The following is an 18,003-nucleotide window of genomic DNA, read 5'->3' as shown; positions in this document are numbered from 1 at the left end:
CACAAAAAAAAAAAAAAAAAAAAGACTATATATAGATCATAGTCTTAACATATTTCACAGCATTGAAATCATACAGAACATGTTCTCTGACCATAATGCTACTAAGCTAGGAATCAAAACCAAAAGTAGTACCTGGGAAATACACAGATGTGTGCAAGGAACCCAGATTCTTCTAAGTAGTCTGTGGGTCAAATAAGAAATCACAGTGGAAATTAGAAAATATTTTGCAATGAATTATTAATGGAAATACAACACATTGGTTGGGCACAGTGGCTCATGCCTGTAATCCCAGCACTTTGGGAGGCTGAGGTGGGAGGAGTGCTTGAGCCCAGGAGTTCAAGACCAGCCTGGGTAACATGGTGAAACCTGGTCTCTATAAAAAGTACAAAAATTAGCTGGGCATGGTGGCATTTTCTTGGAGTCCCAGCTACTCAGGAGGCGGAGGTAGGAGAGCTTGAGCCCAGGAGGTCAAGGCTGCAGTGACCTGTGACTGGGCCACTTGCACTCCAGCCTGGGTGAGAGTGAGACTGTCTCCAGAAATAAAAGGCAACACATCATAGTTAATGGCTTTATCTAAAACCATGCTTAGACATAAACTTTTTTAGCCTTTCATATGTATTTAAATTACTTAGTAAGACACTGTGAACCACATTTTACCAGTACCAAAATTTGAAGACTTAGTGGTGTCACCAAACATTCAGAGTAATTTAAATAATTTGAATTGAAAAGTTTTATGTTTGTAAACGTATATAGGAATACTTCTTACAACCAAGGTTGTAATGGTGGAAACTGGAAATGACGCAGATGTCTACTGTCAGGAATATGTATGAACGCAGTGTGATGTGCTGTATATGAAGGTAATACATGTCACTTAAAATAAGTGAACTAGGGCGTGGATGGATCATGTAAGCATAATGCTGAACGAACAAAGCATAGAAGAACTCAAAGAGTCCAGTTTATGTACAGTCATTTATGTACAGTATAAAAACATGCAAAATAATACCTTATGTATTTTTACTTATATGTATATATTAAGTAAAAGCATGAAGTACTGGATGGGAATGATCAGTGAATTCAAGGTGGTAGTTGCCTGTGGGGTGTAGGCAGGTTGCACAGGCAGCTTCTTTAGGTTCGGTCATGTTGTTACTGCTTTAGGTATGTTTGGTACAGATGGTTCTGTTAATGTTTATGCCTTTCTGCCTGTCAAATATTTCCTAATAAAATTTTAAAAAGAAAAATAAGAAAGATAATAAAGTAGAGCCACCTTTGGGAGTTTTCATGAACAAGCTCAAGGGAGCAAGCAAGACATTTGGGTTTCCTCCTAGGTCCTGTAGGTAGAGAAACTGGTGTATGGAATCATTAGGGTTATTTAAACCCATCTTGGTGTATGAAGTATCAGGTCACAATACAGTTTTTCCTGCTATCTTGAAGTACTTTTGAGAAGACCACTAATTTTAAGGAAAATAATACCCAAAGAGATTAAATAACAGTGTAAGTAAATGTTATTTGCCTAGGATTTATGGTTACCAAGTGGCAGATTTCATTCATCATAACTTTTTAAAAGCACTTAACCATTATTTGATGTTTTAGAGGAGTGAGGTGGGGGAATTGGTAAGGGGTCTTCTCCTCCATTGAAATGGAAGTTACCAGGGCTGGGACTTCCTGTTTTTCCCACTTCTGTATCCTCAGCGACCATCTCCAGAGCAGTGTCTGGTGCCTAGCAGATGCTCAGTAAATATTTCTTATATAGTTTGAGGAAAGTATATCTCAGATCTAATTTGAAATTATTTTTGTTTATTTTTATATCAGTTGTCACCAAAACTGTTCTATGTTCTAGGAATTTCCTGAGACCATATTACATCTCAGCCCAGAAGTTTTATCTAGCCAATTACTTGATTTAAAGATCATGGGATTCCTGTCTATAGTATTCTCTAGCAATAGATGGAAGAGTCACGGTGGACTCCGAATTGTTTTTCTCCATATTAACTTCTCTGCGAGCTAAAATGGAGGAAAGAAGTTAGATTAGAATATTGTTTTTCTGTCAACACTGGCACCCAAAGCCTTTTCATCACAGCAAATGTTGATTCTGTAATGGAAGTTGGTCTTTTTGTGATAATGAGGATGTTGCCTATCTTGATTTTGGTGGAGGTTACACAACTCTATACGTTTGTCAAAACTAGTTGAAACTGTAAAATGAGCTAATGTTATTGTGCGTATATAAATTATATCTCAATAATTAAGATAAACCAAAACAAGAAACAAAACCCAAAAGTTGAAACTTGTTTTTGAAAAAAGATGACAAGAGATTTTAAAGGAAGGGGTCTTACTGCAGAAGATATGAACATTTCCGTATGTTGTTGTTGGTGCTTGAACGTGGTGCAGAATCTCTTTGACAGAAATTACCCTATTTTAAAATGAATTGTGGCTCCAGTCACATGTTCTTTGATTTTCTTTCTTTCTTTTTTAAAGCAGCATTTTCCCAGCTCAGCTCACACTTGACTGAATACACTGGTCGATTATTTGGGGATTAACTAAGGCTTCTCATTTCCTGCTTTCCATTTCTCCTCTCCAGCAGGCCAGTGGGCCTTTCTTGTCTGGCATGTGCACCAAGATAAGCTAGCAGAGCTTGTTTGTATTAGAAAAGTGGTTGTAGATGCAGCGGTTATAAATAGACTAACTAGTCTTAAAGGTTACCGTCTTTGTTTTGGTTTAAGTTAAAGGAAGAGAAGAAATAATTAAGATATTTAAGATAAGACAGACTGATTTACATAAACCAGGAAAGTATAGTTTTTTAGTGTTCTGCTGATTTTCCCTTTTCTTACCTAACTATTTGAATTTCTTTATTGGTAAGTTGCTGGCTGTACTTGGATTCCTATTATGTAACATAGGCCAACTTCGAGTCAGTAATTTCTAAAATTGTGTCTCTAGTGCTTCTTAAAAGTGCAAATATTTGTGTTGCTAAAAGTTACTGTGTTACCAACTCTACACTCACGGTTTAATTCAGACAGCAGTGGTACAAAAAGCATATCACCAGGAGAGGGAGGAATATTGCTAGATTCACATAAATTAGGTATATTAGTCATTATAAAGGATATGATTCAATATAACATTGTAAGCTAATATCTTTCTTTTTCTTAAAGATTTTGTTTAATGTTGCCAGTTTTCTCAGATAGGAAGCAGAATCATTCTTGAAATGGCCAGAAAGTTGCCTGGAATTGCGGAAATTATCTAGGTTATTATTTTCTGTGTGCTTTCAGCTTCAAGGGTTCACCGTTTTTTTAAAGTAGTATATAGCTTTTTAATGTAGACAAATACATACTTGTTTGAATCAAGCTTTAAATATTTCTTTTATATCATGAGCTCAGTGTTTGGAAAGAAAGATACCTTAAATTTGACAATGAGAGCTTCCTGTTTAGATTTTCTTCTTGTATAACTTCTGCTCTCTACTGGAATGTCTGGAATGTTTGGTTGCATAAATAGTAATGAAATCTTTTTTAATAGTATCTGATATCTAATGATTTTGTGCTTTGAAATCTCTGGTCATGGTGCTGTTTTGGGAGCATACTTTTCATTTAAATGACTGTGTCTAAAACAGAAGACACCTGGAGCCATCTGTGCAGCTTGTCGACTTCATTTCAGAGACCAGCCGTTCTTAACTATGGTCCAGGGGTCTGTAGGGTTGAACTGTTTTCATAATGATACCAAGACATCATTTGTTTTTTGTTTTCACTGTCATTCTCTCAAGAGTGTACAGTGCATTCCACAAAAGGCTAAATGATGTGTGATATAGCTCAACGGATTGAATACAGAAGCAGAAGCAGAAGCAGATATGGGAATCTGTTTTCTTATTAAGCCAGAAGTAAAAGAGATTTACGGAAAAAAAAGTGTTACTCATTTCCTACATTTTGTTGATTCTAAAAACTGTAGTTATTTGTGTTATAATTATGTTAACACGAGCATGTAGTAGGTTTATTACTGTTACTCTTAATGAATTCATAAATTACAAAAAAATTATTATTTTTATTATTTTTACTTTTATTTTTTTTGAGATTGAGTCTCACTCTGTCACCAGGCTGGAGTGCAGTGGCGCGATCTCAGCTCACTGCAACCTCTGCCTCCCAGGTTCAAGTGATTCTCCCGCCTCAGCCTCCCAAGTAGCTGGGACTACAGGTGTGTGCCACCACACCCAGCTAATTTTTGTATTTTTACTAGAGATGGGTTTTCAACGTGTCGGCCAGGATGGTCTTGATTTCTTGATCTCACGATTTGCCCACCTCGGCCTCCCATAGTGCTGGGATTACAGGCGTGAGTCACTGTGCCCGTCCAAAATTTATTTAAATAGTTAATTATTTTTGTTAAAATGGAGTCTCGCTCTGTCCCCTGGCTGGAGTGCAGTGGCGTGATCTCAGCTCACTGCAACCTCCACTTCCCCAGTTCAAGTGATTCTCCTGCCTCAGCCTCCTGAGTAGCTGGGACTACAGGCGCCTGTCACCATACCCAGCTAATTTTTCTATTTTTAGTAGAGATGGGGTTTTACCATGTTGGCCAGGATGGTCTTGATCTCTTGACCTCGTGATCCGCCTGCCTCAGCCTCCCGAAGTGCTGGGATTACAGACGTGAGCCACCGCGCCCAGCCAGAAATTTTTTTATTTTTAAATACAGTAAATATTGATAAGATATAACCCATGTTCTTTGACTCTTTAATAATTTTTAAGAATCTAAGGAATCTTGAAGCTTAAGATGTTTGGGAGGTCCTTCTGTAAAAAGTGTATTGAGTCAATAAAATGTTTTCTTTTTTTTTTTAGACAGGGTCTTGCTCTGTCGCCAGGCTGGAGTGTGGCAGTGCCATCATAGCTTGTTGCAACCTTGAGCTCTTGTGCTCAAGAGATCCTCCCTCCTCAGTCTCCAGGATAACTGGGACTACAAGAGCATGCCACCATGCCTGTCTCATTTTTAAATTTTTTGTAAAGACAGAGTGTCACTTTGTTGCCCAAGTTGGTCTCAAACTACTGGGCTCAAGCAGTCTTCATGCCTCTGCCTTCCAAAGTGCTGGAATTGCAGTCATGAGCCACTGTGCCCAACCTCAGGGAAATACCGTGGTAGCTCATCATCAGTTTTTAATTGTAAACTCTCTGTCATGTATCTTTAATCATAAGTTGGTAACTCTTACTTGTAAAATAATGTGATGTTAAATAATGTGAGAGATTCAATTTGTGAAATTTCTAGAGAATTTTGGGAGCCTACCGCCCAGATTTTCCCCACCCTTTCTTTGACATCCTGCTCATTACTGCAAAGTCTGACCCCACCTTTGATGTGTGTGGTTGAGCTCTATAACTTTTCTGGCTATGTCACGTATAAGAAGTCATTAATTCCCTCACAATGAATAATGTTACTGCCATCACCACCATCACCAAACAACAACCGAAGTATTATTACAAAAATTCAAATTTCATGGTATTTGTACTCTTTTTTTTTTTTCCTTAAAGAAATTTAATGGAATGTTTAAAGCTTTAGTAGGGATTAAGGGAGAATTTGACAATTTCTTATTACACTCGCTATGAATAGCTATTTTTTTCTTCCTTTATGGGAGAAATCCTTTGGACCAAAGAGAAGATTTGTGCTTCTGTGTTGATCTGATAAAACCATAGCTGCTGGGAGAATACTGTTTAGAATGGGATTCATTTTTGTTTGGTCAGCAGATTTTGGAGGTCCAAGTGTAGGATTTTAATTTATCTGCGAAATTTCATCTTACCAAATTGACCCTTCAAAACTGAACTTTTAAAGCTGAGTCTGACATTTAGTATTTGTCAGTGTATTAGAGTTCTCCAGAGAGACAGAACCAATTGGCTGGCTGACTGGCTGGATAGAAAGATAGACAGATGGATGGACAGACAGATAAGAGGGGATTTATTATGGGAATTGTCTCACTCCATCATAGAAGCTAAGTCCTATGATAGCCATGTCTTAGTCTTTTTTTCTGAATACCTGAGACTGGATAATTTATAAAGAAAATAAATGTATTATAGTTCTGGAGGCTGTGAAGTCCAGGTCAAGGGACTGTATCTGGTTGGCCTCTGGGGAGGGCTTTGTGCCGTGCCATAATGTGGTAGAAGGCATCCAGGACAATAGGGCTCACATGAGAAAGCCAACCTCGCTTTCATAAGAGGACTCACTCTTGTGATAAGTTATTAACCCGTGAACGCATCAGTGAATTAGTGAGTTATCAGGCTCCTTATGATCTAATCACCTCTTAAAGGCCTCACTTGTTCATACTTTTACATTGGGGATTAAGTTTCAGCCTGAGTTTCTGAGGGTGACAACATTCAGACCATTGCAGGCCATCTGCAAGCTGAAGATGCGGGGAAGCTGATAGTGTGGCTCAGTTCAAGTTCAAAAGCCTCAGAACCAAAGGAACCTATAGTACAACTCTGTCTGAGGCTGAAGGCCAGAGAACCTGGGGGGCCAATGGTGTGAGTCCTCAGTCCAAAGACTGGAGGACCTAGAGATCTGATGCCCAAAGGTAGAAGGAGAAGGATGTCTTAGCTACTGGAGAGAGAGCAAAGTTTCCCTTTCCCTGCTGTTTTTGTTCTATTCTGGCCCCAAGCTCATTAGATGCTGTCCCACCCACATTGAGGGCAGATCTTCCCATGCAGGATACCATCTGACACACTAGTCTTCTCTAGGAACACCTATATAGACACACCCAGAAATAATGCTTTACCAACTATCTAGCTGTCCCTTAATCCAGTTCAGATACCTGATATTAACCCCCACAGTCAGGTTGCAGTACATGGTGGGATACTTTTGGGGAGCTACATAAGTGCTCTTTAGTTTGCTATGTCTGTCTGTATGTGCTAAGTCCCCTTTACGTATAGTTTATCTCTCTCTCTGTGTGTGTGTGTGTGTGTGTGTGACATTAAGGACAATAGGGTTATCTAGTTACCTAGCCTTGTAGATTACAGGTGAGGGCAAGAAGTATAAATATTCCCAAGGTTTTACCTGCACTTACTTTTGGCCTCTCTGCTGCAAACAAATACAAGAGTGAATTGTCTGAAAGTTTCAGTGTTCATACACAATGTAATCCTAAGTAGAAAATCCTTAATGAGTTTTGACTCCTTAGCTAGCATTTCAGAGATGATTTAGTTTTCATGTACTGTTTTAGTTCCTTCCAAAATATTGGTTGATTTTTCTCCATATTAAAGTGTAAAAATAATTTAACAGAGGCAGTAGTTTAACAAACAAGGCATCATCAAGAAACAGTGGTTTTGAAATTATTGCTGATCATCTGAGCCTGTGCTTCAGTACATTCATAGTTACATCATCTTTCTGAGTATTTGTATGTAGCCAGTTATTTGTATATCTTGATTGTAAACACCGTAAAAAGTCATCTGCCCTCCTACCATTTCCCCTTCATGCTTCAACATCTGATAGAAGGTGATTTAAATCTTTTCACACAGACCCAGATGCTGATGTTATCTTGACAACAGTCTTTTGGATTGAATACCACTCATAGGTTTTGAAAATGAGCACGTAACCTTGATCCTAGTGCCTACAAGCAGTAAGCAGCCTAGTCGGATGGTTGTGGCCATGGTCTGCTTCTGTTTTTTCATCTACTTACTTTTCTTTAAAAATTCATTATGCCAGTTCTGACCGGGTGCGGTGCCTCACACCTATAATCCTAGCACTTTGGGAGGCCGAGTTGGGCAGATCACAAGGTCTGGAGATCAAGATCATCCTGGTTAACATGATGAAACCCCATTTCTACTAAAAATACAAAACATTATCTGGGCATGGTGGCATGTGCCTGTAGTTCCAGCTATTCAGAAAGCGAAGGCAGGAGAATCACTTGAACCCGGGAGGCGGAGGTTGCAGTGAGCCGAGATCGTGCCACTGCACTCCAGCCTGGGTGACTGAGTGAGACTGTGTCTCAAAAAAAAAAAAAAAATATTATTCCAGTTCTGAGCAGACCCCTCCAGTAGTCTGCTCTATACTGGGTGTACCAGTAGTTCCAGGTACACCTGTTTGGAAATGCTAATAAATGTGACGTTACCACCAACAGGATTCTGTGTCCCATCTAATTTTTGTTTTCAGTTTTTTTTTTTTTTTTTTTTTTTTTGAGATAGAGTCTTGCTCTGTCGTCTAGGCTGGAGTGCAGTGATGCCATCTCAGCTCACTGCAACTTCCGCCTCCCGGGTTCAAGCAATTCTCTGCTTCAGCCTGCCGAGTAGCTGGGATTACAGGCAGTCGCCACCACACCCAGCTAATTTTTGTAGTTTTAGTGGAGACGGGGTTTCATCATCTTGGCCAGGCTGGTCTTGAACTCCTGACCTCGTGATTCACCTGCCTTGGCCTCCCAAAGTGTTGGGATTACCGGTGTGAGCCACCGCACCTAGCCCCGGGTATTTTATTTTGTTTTATTTTTCCCCTGCCTGCCCCTCGTTTTAAGGTATTTTAGAAATGAGAGTAGTGTGGCCACCTGAGGGGAGCTGTGCCACAGCCGTGGTCCTTCCACAGGTGAGTTCAGGCACCACTGAGAATGGATGTAGAAGACGACCCTATGGATTTTTAGGTCTGTTCAGCCCCAGCCCTACACTAAAATACACCGAGGTTGGAAGAAGGTGTTCCAGGATCAAACAAGAGTGGATACTTGTCAATGGCAATAAGAAATTTACTTGCCCTCACTTTGCCCTCTCAAAATGAAACAAAATGTTTAATGACTCAGTGCCATTTGGGAGATGTGTACAGCATGGTGTGATTATAAAGTATATTCAGAGTCCTTTCTTTCCCCTGAGAAAAGTCTGTGGAGTCAGTATTTCAGCTTTTCTCCTTACCCACTGGTCCCCATGTCCGAGCAGAACCCTGGTGTACATGAACCTTGATGGCCTGAGGCCTGGTGGTATACTCTGCTTTAGGTTTTTCTATACCTCTTTCCTGGCATTATGGAGCTGTAATGGCTATAAAGTTATACAGATAATATATATAGATATGTAAAATTCTTTTTTAAAATTAAAAAAAATTTTTTTTATTTTTTAGACGGGGTCTGGCTCTTGTCACCTAGGCTGGAGTGCAATGGCACGATCTCAGCTCACTGCAACCTCGGCCTCCCAGGCTCAAGCGATTCTCCTGTCTCAGCTTCCCTAGTAGCTGGGATTACAGGCATGGGCCACCATGCCCGGCTAATTTTTGTATTTTTAGTAGAGACGGGGTTTCACCATGTTGGCCAGGCTGGTCTCGAACTCCTGACCTCATGATCCGTCTGCCTTGGCCTCCCAAAGTGCTGGGATTACAGGCGTGAGCCACCGCACCCATCATAGATATGTAAAATTCTTAGAGCCTTTTTGTTTGTTTCGTTTTGAGACAGAGTTTCGCTGTTGTTACTCAGACTGGAGTGCAGTGGCACGATCTCCTTTCACTGCAACCTCCACCTCCTGGGTTCAAGCCGTTCTCCTGCCTCACTCAGCCTCTCAAGTAGCTGGGATTATAGACACCCACCACCATGCCCAACTAATTTTTGTATTTTTAGTAGAGATGGGGTTTTGCCATGTTGACCAGGCTGGCCTTGAACTCCTGACCTCAGGTGATCCACCTGGCTCTGCCTCTCAAAGTGGTAGGATTACAGGCCTGCACCACTGTGCCCGGCCATTCTTAGAGTCTTATGTTAAGTAGGGTAGAGGCTTGAAATATTACAAGGTATTTCCTATCTAATTTCATTTTTAAAATTTCATTTTGTTGTAAGTTGACAATTTATAATTGTATATACATATGGAGTACAAAATGATGTATGATTCATTAATACAATGTAGAATAATTAAATCAAGCTAGTTAACATACCATCACCTCAATTACTTAGAATTTTTTATAATGAGAACGTTTGAAATTTACTCTTACCAATTTTGAAATGTACAATACAGGTATTAACTATATTAATCATGTTGTGCAGTTGATCTTTTTAAAAACCCAGTTATTCTTCTTTACTGAGATTTTGTATCCTTTGACCATTAGCTCCCCAGTCCCCCACTGCCCAGCCTCTGTAACCACTTCTCTTCGCTTCTATGAGTTGGGTTGTTTGAGTCCACATGTAATAAGTAAGCACATGTGGTATTTGTCTTTCAATTCCTGGCTTATTTATTTAACTTAGGATAGTATTCTCTAGTTCCATTCATGTTGTTGCAGATGACAGGAGTCTTCTTTTTTAAAGGCTGAATAGTAGTCCATTATATGTGTGTGTGTGTGTGTGTGTGTGTGTGTGTGTGTGTGTGTATCTCACATTTTCTTTATCCATTCATTGTTGATAGGAACTGAGGTTGATTCCCTAACTTGTTTATTGTGAATAAACTTGGGAGTGCAGACTTCTCTTTGACAGACTGATTTTAAATCTTTTGGTAAATTCCCAGAAGTGGGATTCCTGGATCTAATTTCATTTTAATTGAATTAAATTTAATTTCAGATATTTATCCACAAAGTTGGGTAACTATGACTGGTACAGAAAGCTTATCTTTAGTTTTGATTTGCCTGTGTAAATAAATACAGGTTGAGCATCTCTAATTTAAAATCTCTCACTTTTTGAGTGCTGACATGACACCGTAAGTAGAAAATTCCACATCTGACCTTTGTGACAGGCTGCATATGTTATTAAAATGTTTTATATACTTATCCTGAGGCTATGTGTATGAGGTTTATATGAAACATAAATGAATTTTGTGTTTAGACTTGGGTCCCATCACCAAGATGTCTCATTATGTATACCCAAAGATTCCAAAATCTAGAAAATTCTGAAATCAGAAACACCTCTGGTCCCAGGTATTTTGAATGAGAGGTTACTCAGTCTGTATCTGGAGTTAGCTTTGACCTTTGAAGAAGAGTGATCTTTGACCCCATTGTCTGTCCCTACCCTTCTCCCTTGAAGTCAGGAATGATTGAAGCCGTTATCACTATGTCCCCAGGGTCTTAGCTAAGGTGACAGTCTAACAGTCATTGTCCTGTAGATGGAGGTGGACTCAACAGGCGGAGTTAATGCCTCTTTAAACCGGTTAGTGAGCGCACTTGAAGGGAGATGGTGATGTCTCCAGGAGACAGTTTTTCCCCCTCTGTATACTTAATTAGTATGCTGACTACCAATTAAAAGTTGTATGTATACATTTCTGAGTTATACAGTAAACCTGTAATGTTCAGACAGCTCTTAACCTTATTATCACCATGTTGTGGAAATGCATGAAAAGTTTCTTCAGAAAGTATCTTTTTAAGCCCTACAGTATACACATGTTAGCCACTTCACCCCAAATTTCTGGAGAAACTTGGTTGGCTGTATTGGCTTACTTAAAGTAAGAATTTTGATCTGATTTCACTTGGTTCTGAATCAAGAGCCCCCATTACTGAGCAGTTAAAAAATATGCAGGAAGTTATCCTCTTCTCTCTAGCAGATTGTTTTGACTTGGCAAAGTTATTTATTTGCTAATATCCATCTTGGTACTCTGTTGAGGCTGTCTTTGGCCTTGATGTCCCTGTCACATTTGATAACACAGAGGGACAGGAGTGGTCTGTTTTGGAGGCTTTGGGGACCTGATGATCCCTGCTGTGAGCTGGTGGCAGGTATCATCAGCTAGCGATCAATGGGACAAAGAAGCTCTTTCCTCTGCATCGTAGGTGAATTTACGGTTGTTCATCTGGCTTGCAGGCCGCCTCTGTTTGAAGGTCTCTCTCTCTGCCCTTGTCCTATTGGCATTTATGAACTCTCCAGATACCCCCTTGATTATTATTACTATTTTCATGTTGTGGAAAAACATTGTCTTGAGGCTGATATTAAGAATGTTTCTGGGAAAGACTCAGGCTATTTAAATCGATAAAACACTAAATTAGTAATCATGAAAGATCTACAGGAAAGGAAGTTTCCATCTTGGCATTAGACCCCGTGTCTGTGTTTGGGCAGACTGTGTTGTGTGTTGCTGATGACAACACAGTTGCCCTTCAACAGAAACCTTTTCTTGGCCTTTCCTGTCTCCATTGCCTTCCTTTTCCCCTAGTCTACCCCTTGTCAGTTATCTAGTTCTGAGTGTTTCATTTCAGTTATTTTAAATTTGTTAAATCTCAACACTATTGTCTGATATTCAAAGATGTGTAGAAATCTTTGCTATTCTGCTCCTAAATAGCTACCATAAGGATCTTTTTTCTAAGCCCAGATTTGGGGGATGGATTTTGTCCTCTATTAATCTCCTTAAATCAACATATATTCTTCATTTCAAGAGAAATCCAGCCAGGGATATGGAAGAATCCATATTTTAGCCCAGAAACAACTCCTCTCGCCTTTTTTTTTTTTTTTTTTTTTCCTCACAGAGCCAACCTTATTGTAAGCAGATTGGATGTGCTCCTGTTTAGTGGCTTAAAACATAGCAAGATGTCCACCTCTACAAAAAAATTTTAAAAATTAGCTGGGTGGGCCGGGCGCGGTGGCTCACGCCTGTAATCCCAGCACTTTGGGAGGCCGAGGCGGGCGGATCACAAGGTCAGGAGATCGAGACCACGGTGAAACCTCGTCTCTACTAAAAATACAAAAAAATTAGCCGGGCGCGGTTGTGGGCGCCTGTAGTCCCAGCTACTCGGGAGGCTGAGGCAGGAGAATGGCGGGAACCCGGGAGGCGGAGCTTGCAGTGAGCTGAGATCCGGCCACTGCACTCCAGCCTGGGCGACAGAGCGAGACTCCGTCTCACAAAAAAAAAAAAAAAAAAAAAAAAAATTAGCTGGGTGCTTGTTTTCCTACTTAACTCAGGAGGCTGAGGCAGGAGGATCACTTTGAGCCTGGGAGGTCGAGGCTGCAGTGAGCCATGATGGTGCCATTGCACTCCAGCCTGGGTAACAGAGTGAGAACTTGTCTGTAAACAAACAAACTGGTGAGAAGTTATTTACTTCCCAGTGGGCTCCTCTTACTATTCAGAAGTATACCCTAGGGTGCTTTCACACAGGAAGCTCACTTCCCTCTTGATTCCACATTCTGTTTAAAATACATTATTTATAAACATTTTGACATTTATGTCATTGTTAAATTATATTGCTAGTAAAAAGTGAGGCTTAATTGTTAAGAAATTCTTGATAAGCCTCTAGAATTGTTGGAAAAGTGAAGACATTTTCCTCTTAATTTGCTGTATGACTTATTTTTATATTGCTATTACTAACATAATTTTGAATCTTAGAAAAGCAAAACCTTTAAGTGACCTCTTTTCTATCTTGGCTACTCTCTTTTTTCTGTAAAACAGTGATAGTAATATCTAACATTTATTGAGCTCATCAACTTGCTTTATATTAGTTTATTTAATCCTCTCAACCGAATAAGGTAGAAACTTGGTTTTCTCCCATTTTGTATATGAGAGCATTGAGGCTTGGAGAAGTTACTTGCCCAAAGTCACATAGCTTAGTACGTTGCAGAGCCAGGATTCAAACCCAGACAGTTTTGCTTGAATCACATGATCTCTAAATTCATGTCTGGCTTTAATTTTCTGTGATTTTGACCAAAATTCTTTGACTAGTGAGTAGTAGGAAATAGATGATTACCTGTGTCTTAACTTTCGAGCAATACTTCTGTGTCTGAGGTAGCTTTGGGAACACTTACTCAGGGAGGGGATGCTCTTTTCTCCCTCATATAGCAGTGGCCAGCTTCCCCTGAAGGTGACATTTTAATTTGTAAACCTTCTTTAGGATGGCACTGTTAGCCAGTGCCATTGCACAGATACAGAGAAAAAATTAGAGATTCTCCCACAGCATCATTTTATCTACTTGGTTTTGTTTGAGGAAGAAATCTACTTGTAAACATGTAAGAATGGAAAGAGAACATAGAAACAATTTTGTTCCATCCCTTCCCTTTTCAGAGGGTTGGGGGACTCCACTAAGGTTGCAACTAGCAGTTGCAGACTGAACTGCAATCCTAGATTACCTAATTTTAATCTAGTACCTGCTGAAACCACACATTGCCTCCCTTTATAATAGACTTTTAATTTATAATTAAGTTACTGGCCTATTTAGAAAGATTGTGGATATTACAGCTACTTAAATTTGTTCCAAATTGTTGTTTACTTCCAGTCTACCTTTGTGTGTTTTGTCTGTGGAATTGATTGTGAAGTCTTTGTAGCACAATGCTGCCACTCCCTGGTTATTGCGTAGTACTGCATTGGGGAATCCAATAGTTCTTTCACTGCCATTGTAAGGTATAACATTAGGATTCATACATCTAGGTACAAATAAACGAAAGCAGTGATTTATTTGTGTGTGTAATCAGTAGGTATTCCTGCATCATAAGATAACATAGATATTGTACCTCAAAAGATCACCAGTATACCTGGCTTGGTTCTGAAAAATAGACATTGTACAAATTTGAGTTACTATATCTAAAAGGTATTTCTGTTGCCCTTCAGGTTTTCAGACATCTTAAATGTGTTTCAGAAATACGTAGACTGGTAGATTTTAAAACATTGTTGTGTTTACTTTGAAATAGCACATTTTTGGCGGGTGTGGTGGCTCATGCTTGACATCCCAGCACATTGGGAGGTCAAAGCGGGTGGATGGATCATTTGAGGTCAGGAGTTCCAGACCAGTGGGGCCCACATGGTCAAAACCTGTCTCTACTAAAAATACAAAAATAGCTGGGCATGATGGCACACACCTATAATCCCAGCTACTTGGGAGGCTGAGGCAGGAGAATCATTTGAACCTAGGAGGTGGAGGTTGCAGTGAGCTGAGATCACACCACTGCACTCCAGCCTGGGTGACAGAGTGAGGCTCCTTCTCAAAAAAAATAAAAATGAATAAATAAATAAAACCACATCTTCACATTTGAGTTCTGTTGAAACTTGTGGCAATTGTTATCTTTCTGATTCTTTAAATGGCTTTTAAGTGTCTTTTAGCAAAGGTTTTTTGGAACTTTCCTAGTAGTGTTTTAGTGTTGGCTGTATTTGTGACTGCTCGTTAAAGCAGAAAGTATCTTCTTTCATTAATGAGGGCTCTTTTATCATGTTTTAGGATTTAGGTATCCCCTTTATAAACATGAGGCATTTCTTGAATTTTAGCTCTCATTCATTACTGACCAGCGGGCCTGTGATGAGAACGTAGAGGCTGCTGAAAGGAATGGTATTCCATTCACCTTAGAGAATTCTGTTAAGGCCACACATGGGTTGGAAAAGTATTTTAGGAGGCCGCAGGAAACCTCAGTGCGCTCCCTGTTGAGCTATTTCTTGACCAGGCACAGAGATGATCTTTTGCAAGCTGTAGCCCTGTAACTTGCTAATGGAAGGGCAATATTTGATCCTTTATTCTCAGAACAAACTGGGAACAAAATTAACTTTTAGGGATAACATAGTTCAGTGTCCTATAAACATTTACAGGATCATTTATGTGATCATCATAAACTCTTCATTATTCACAAATAGTTATATACAAGATGTTCTATTACCTGGAGATTCGGAAATAAATGAGATGAGGTCTCTGGACTCATAGTACCTTCATCACCACCCATTCTTCGCTATATTCATTTGGCACATAACAGTAACTGTGGCTAAAAAGTGGAAGGAGAATCTAATTTAGTTTGGGTAATAGGCAAACCTTGGAGAAGAGATTATTTTGTGCCAGGCCTTGCTGGGTAAGTTCTTTCTAGCCTATTGCCCTTAATGAGCCTTGACAGTATGCTAACACTGACTCTAAATATTTACCAAAATGATTAAAGATTAAAATAGAAGGATATATTCATATAGTATTATATAGTTAATGTTAAATAAAACTGTAATATTGAATGGATTAGTTAATCAAACTGGGGAGATAAACAGATTCGAGACTGGTCTCCTTTTGTTTCCTGAAATAAGCAGTTTAGAGGGGTAAGGTGAGAGGGATCTATTGATGGGTGTTTTTAAAAAATAAAATTTGACCTCATAACTGACTTACGTATTATTGTGGTCCTGATGGTAATTGTGTCTCTCCCTACCTACCTGTCCACCCGTTTACAGGGGCTTTTGTCATGGGTATGATATGCACTTGTGGCCACCTGAAATCCTGTTCCTAATGCTGTTAGATTTTCCTTTTCAGAGTAAGAGGGACCATCTCCTCATGAACGTCAAATGGTACTACCGTCAGTCTGAGGTCCCAGATTCTGTGTATCAGCATTTGGTTCAGGATCGACATAATGAAAATGGTAAATATGTCCTTCTGGTTTGATTCATGTATTTCTTAGCTTTGGGCAATGTTCTTTCTAAAGACATTAATTAAATGAAGATAACTTTTTAAAAAATGGATTTTTGAATGTTGGTAGGCCTTATGCTTGACGATTCACATTGGTTACCCATTAGTCACGTGAGGTGGGTCTGTCCCATTTCCAGTTCCAGATGAGGAAACTGGGGCTGTGCATCCTCTAAATGGCAGTGCTGGCGCTGGCATCAAACTTTGCCTGGCCCTGATCCTGCTGCACTCTTCTCACAGTCAACAAACCAGTGAAAAACAACTTGGAAGAATGATGTTCTTTTTTATCTTGCTGGGTGTTTTTTTTTTCCTTCTTTGAAACTGTAAAAAAAAAACCTCCGTTAAAGCAAGTAAATTATAGTTCCTTGTTAAAAATATTATTTTCAGTGGAAGCTGTGTGATTTCACTCCATTTTGTAATATTTAGCAAGAAAAATAAGATGGACAGGATCACTAAGTATTTTGGTAGTTGAAGAGGTGCTAGGATAAGATAGTTGTTTCTGCTCTTTTTCCATTTGTACTTAATCCATTTTGGCAAAATATAGGGACTTAGTAAGGGGTATAAATAGCCAAGAAGATACTTTGTTGACAAAAACTGTACTTTCTGTTACTGTTATTCTTGCAATTTGTGATTCCTCTTCTCTATTTTGCATACTTATGATGCTCACCAGGCCTGGTTATTTAGTGGGTGGTAAACCTGAAAGAAAAGTTTTACAAAATTTTTTTACTTGTTTTGGGAAACTCAGTTTTAATGTCCTCTTAATTTTTTGACAGACTCTGGAAGAGAACTTGTCATTACAGACCCAGTTATCAAGAACCGAGAGCTCTTCATTTCTGATTACGTTGACACTTACCATGCTGCTGCCCTTAGGTAAGTACTGGAGACATGCTCTTCCATGTGAAGGAGGAGTCATTGAGTGCAGGAGGTGGAGAATCTAATCTCTCCTGATCTTTTAGTAGTCACTGTATTAATCAGACTCCTCTTTTGGCCTCAGAGTGAACATTCCAGTGTCTGCTCTGGATTGTTGAGATTGCAGAGGTTCTCCGTATCTTCACTAACCTAGCTTTACCTCTCTCTCTCTTTTTTGATAATTTACTTTTTAATGCCCTTTCTATATTACTGTATCTTCATTTCCTTGGAAATTATTATCCTGGTATTGTTTGCTGAAGTATGTGGGTGAAATGTTCCGATGGGCAGGTGCAGTGGCTCACATCTGTAATCCTGGCACTTTGGAAAGCTGAGGTGGGAGAAAGTGTTCTGATGGTCTGCGGTTTACTTTCTAAAGATTTAATTCCTGCCACTAGAGAAGATAGAGAAACGGATGACGCAGATATGGCAGCGTGTAATTAATTGAGAATCTAGGCAAAGTTTATAGAGATTTTCATTGAACTATTCTTCCATTTTCTGTATGTCTGAAAAATTTCCTACTAGATAGCTTCATTGGTAGGGAGAAGAGGTGGGTAGAAAGATATTGAAGATTTCATTCTGAGGCAGAAGGTAACATTCCAGCTGGTCATAATGTGTTCAGGAATTATGTCAAAAAAATGACCATGACATTTGCATCTTTGGGTATTTTCCGTCTCTTTCAAGAAAAGGATGGCCATAATGGCTCATTTTGTGTATGTATGACTGACTTTGGGTCTTTTAAGTGGTATAGGAAGTAAGACTACTAATATTCTTTTTTTTTTTTTTTTTTTTTTTTTTTTTGGGGTTTTTCTTTTTTTCCCCGGGCGGGGGTGTGTTGCGGGGTTTCGGTCGCCCTCCAGGGCCCCCCCCCCGGGTTTCTACCTTTTC

At 39.4% G+C, this 18,003-nt stretch overlaps 1 protein-coding gene across 2 annotated transcripts in view; it reads left to right on the top strand.

Moving 5' to 3' along the window:
- The window catches only part of RERE (arginine-glutamic acid dipeptide repeats), a 470,948-nt gene that overhangs the window by 252,081 nt on the left and 200,864 nt on the right, over window positions 1-18,003 (top strand). For both annotated transcript variants that reach the window (XM_025378261.1, XM_025378250.1), the window contains 2 exons: window positions 16,060-16,165; window positions 16,983-17,079. In XM_025378261.1, the coding sequence (XP_025234046.1) occupies window positions 16,060-16,165; window positions 16,983-17,079 (203 nt within the window). The remainder of the gene's footprint in view (window positions 1-16,059; window positions 16,166-16,982; window positions 17,080-18,003) is intronic.

This window comes from Theropithecus gelada, chromosome 1 (assembly GCF_003255815.1).
Source record: "Theropithecus gelada isolate Dixy chromosome 1, Tgel_1.0, whole genome shotgun sequence".
In the NCBI taxonomy this organism is placed as follows: domain Eukaryota; kingdom Metazoa; phylum Chordata; class Mammalia; order Primates; family Cercopithecidae; genus Theropithecus; species Theropithecus gelada.
This window is presented reverse-complemented; position numbering and strand designations above follow the sequence as displayed.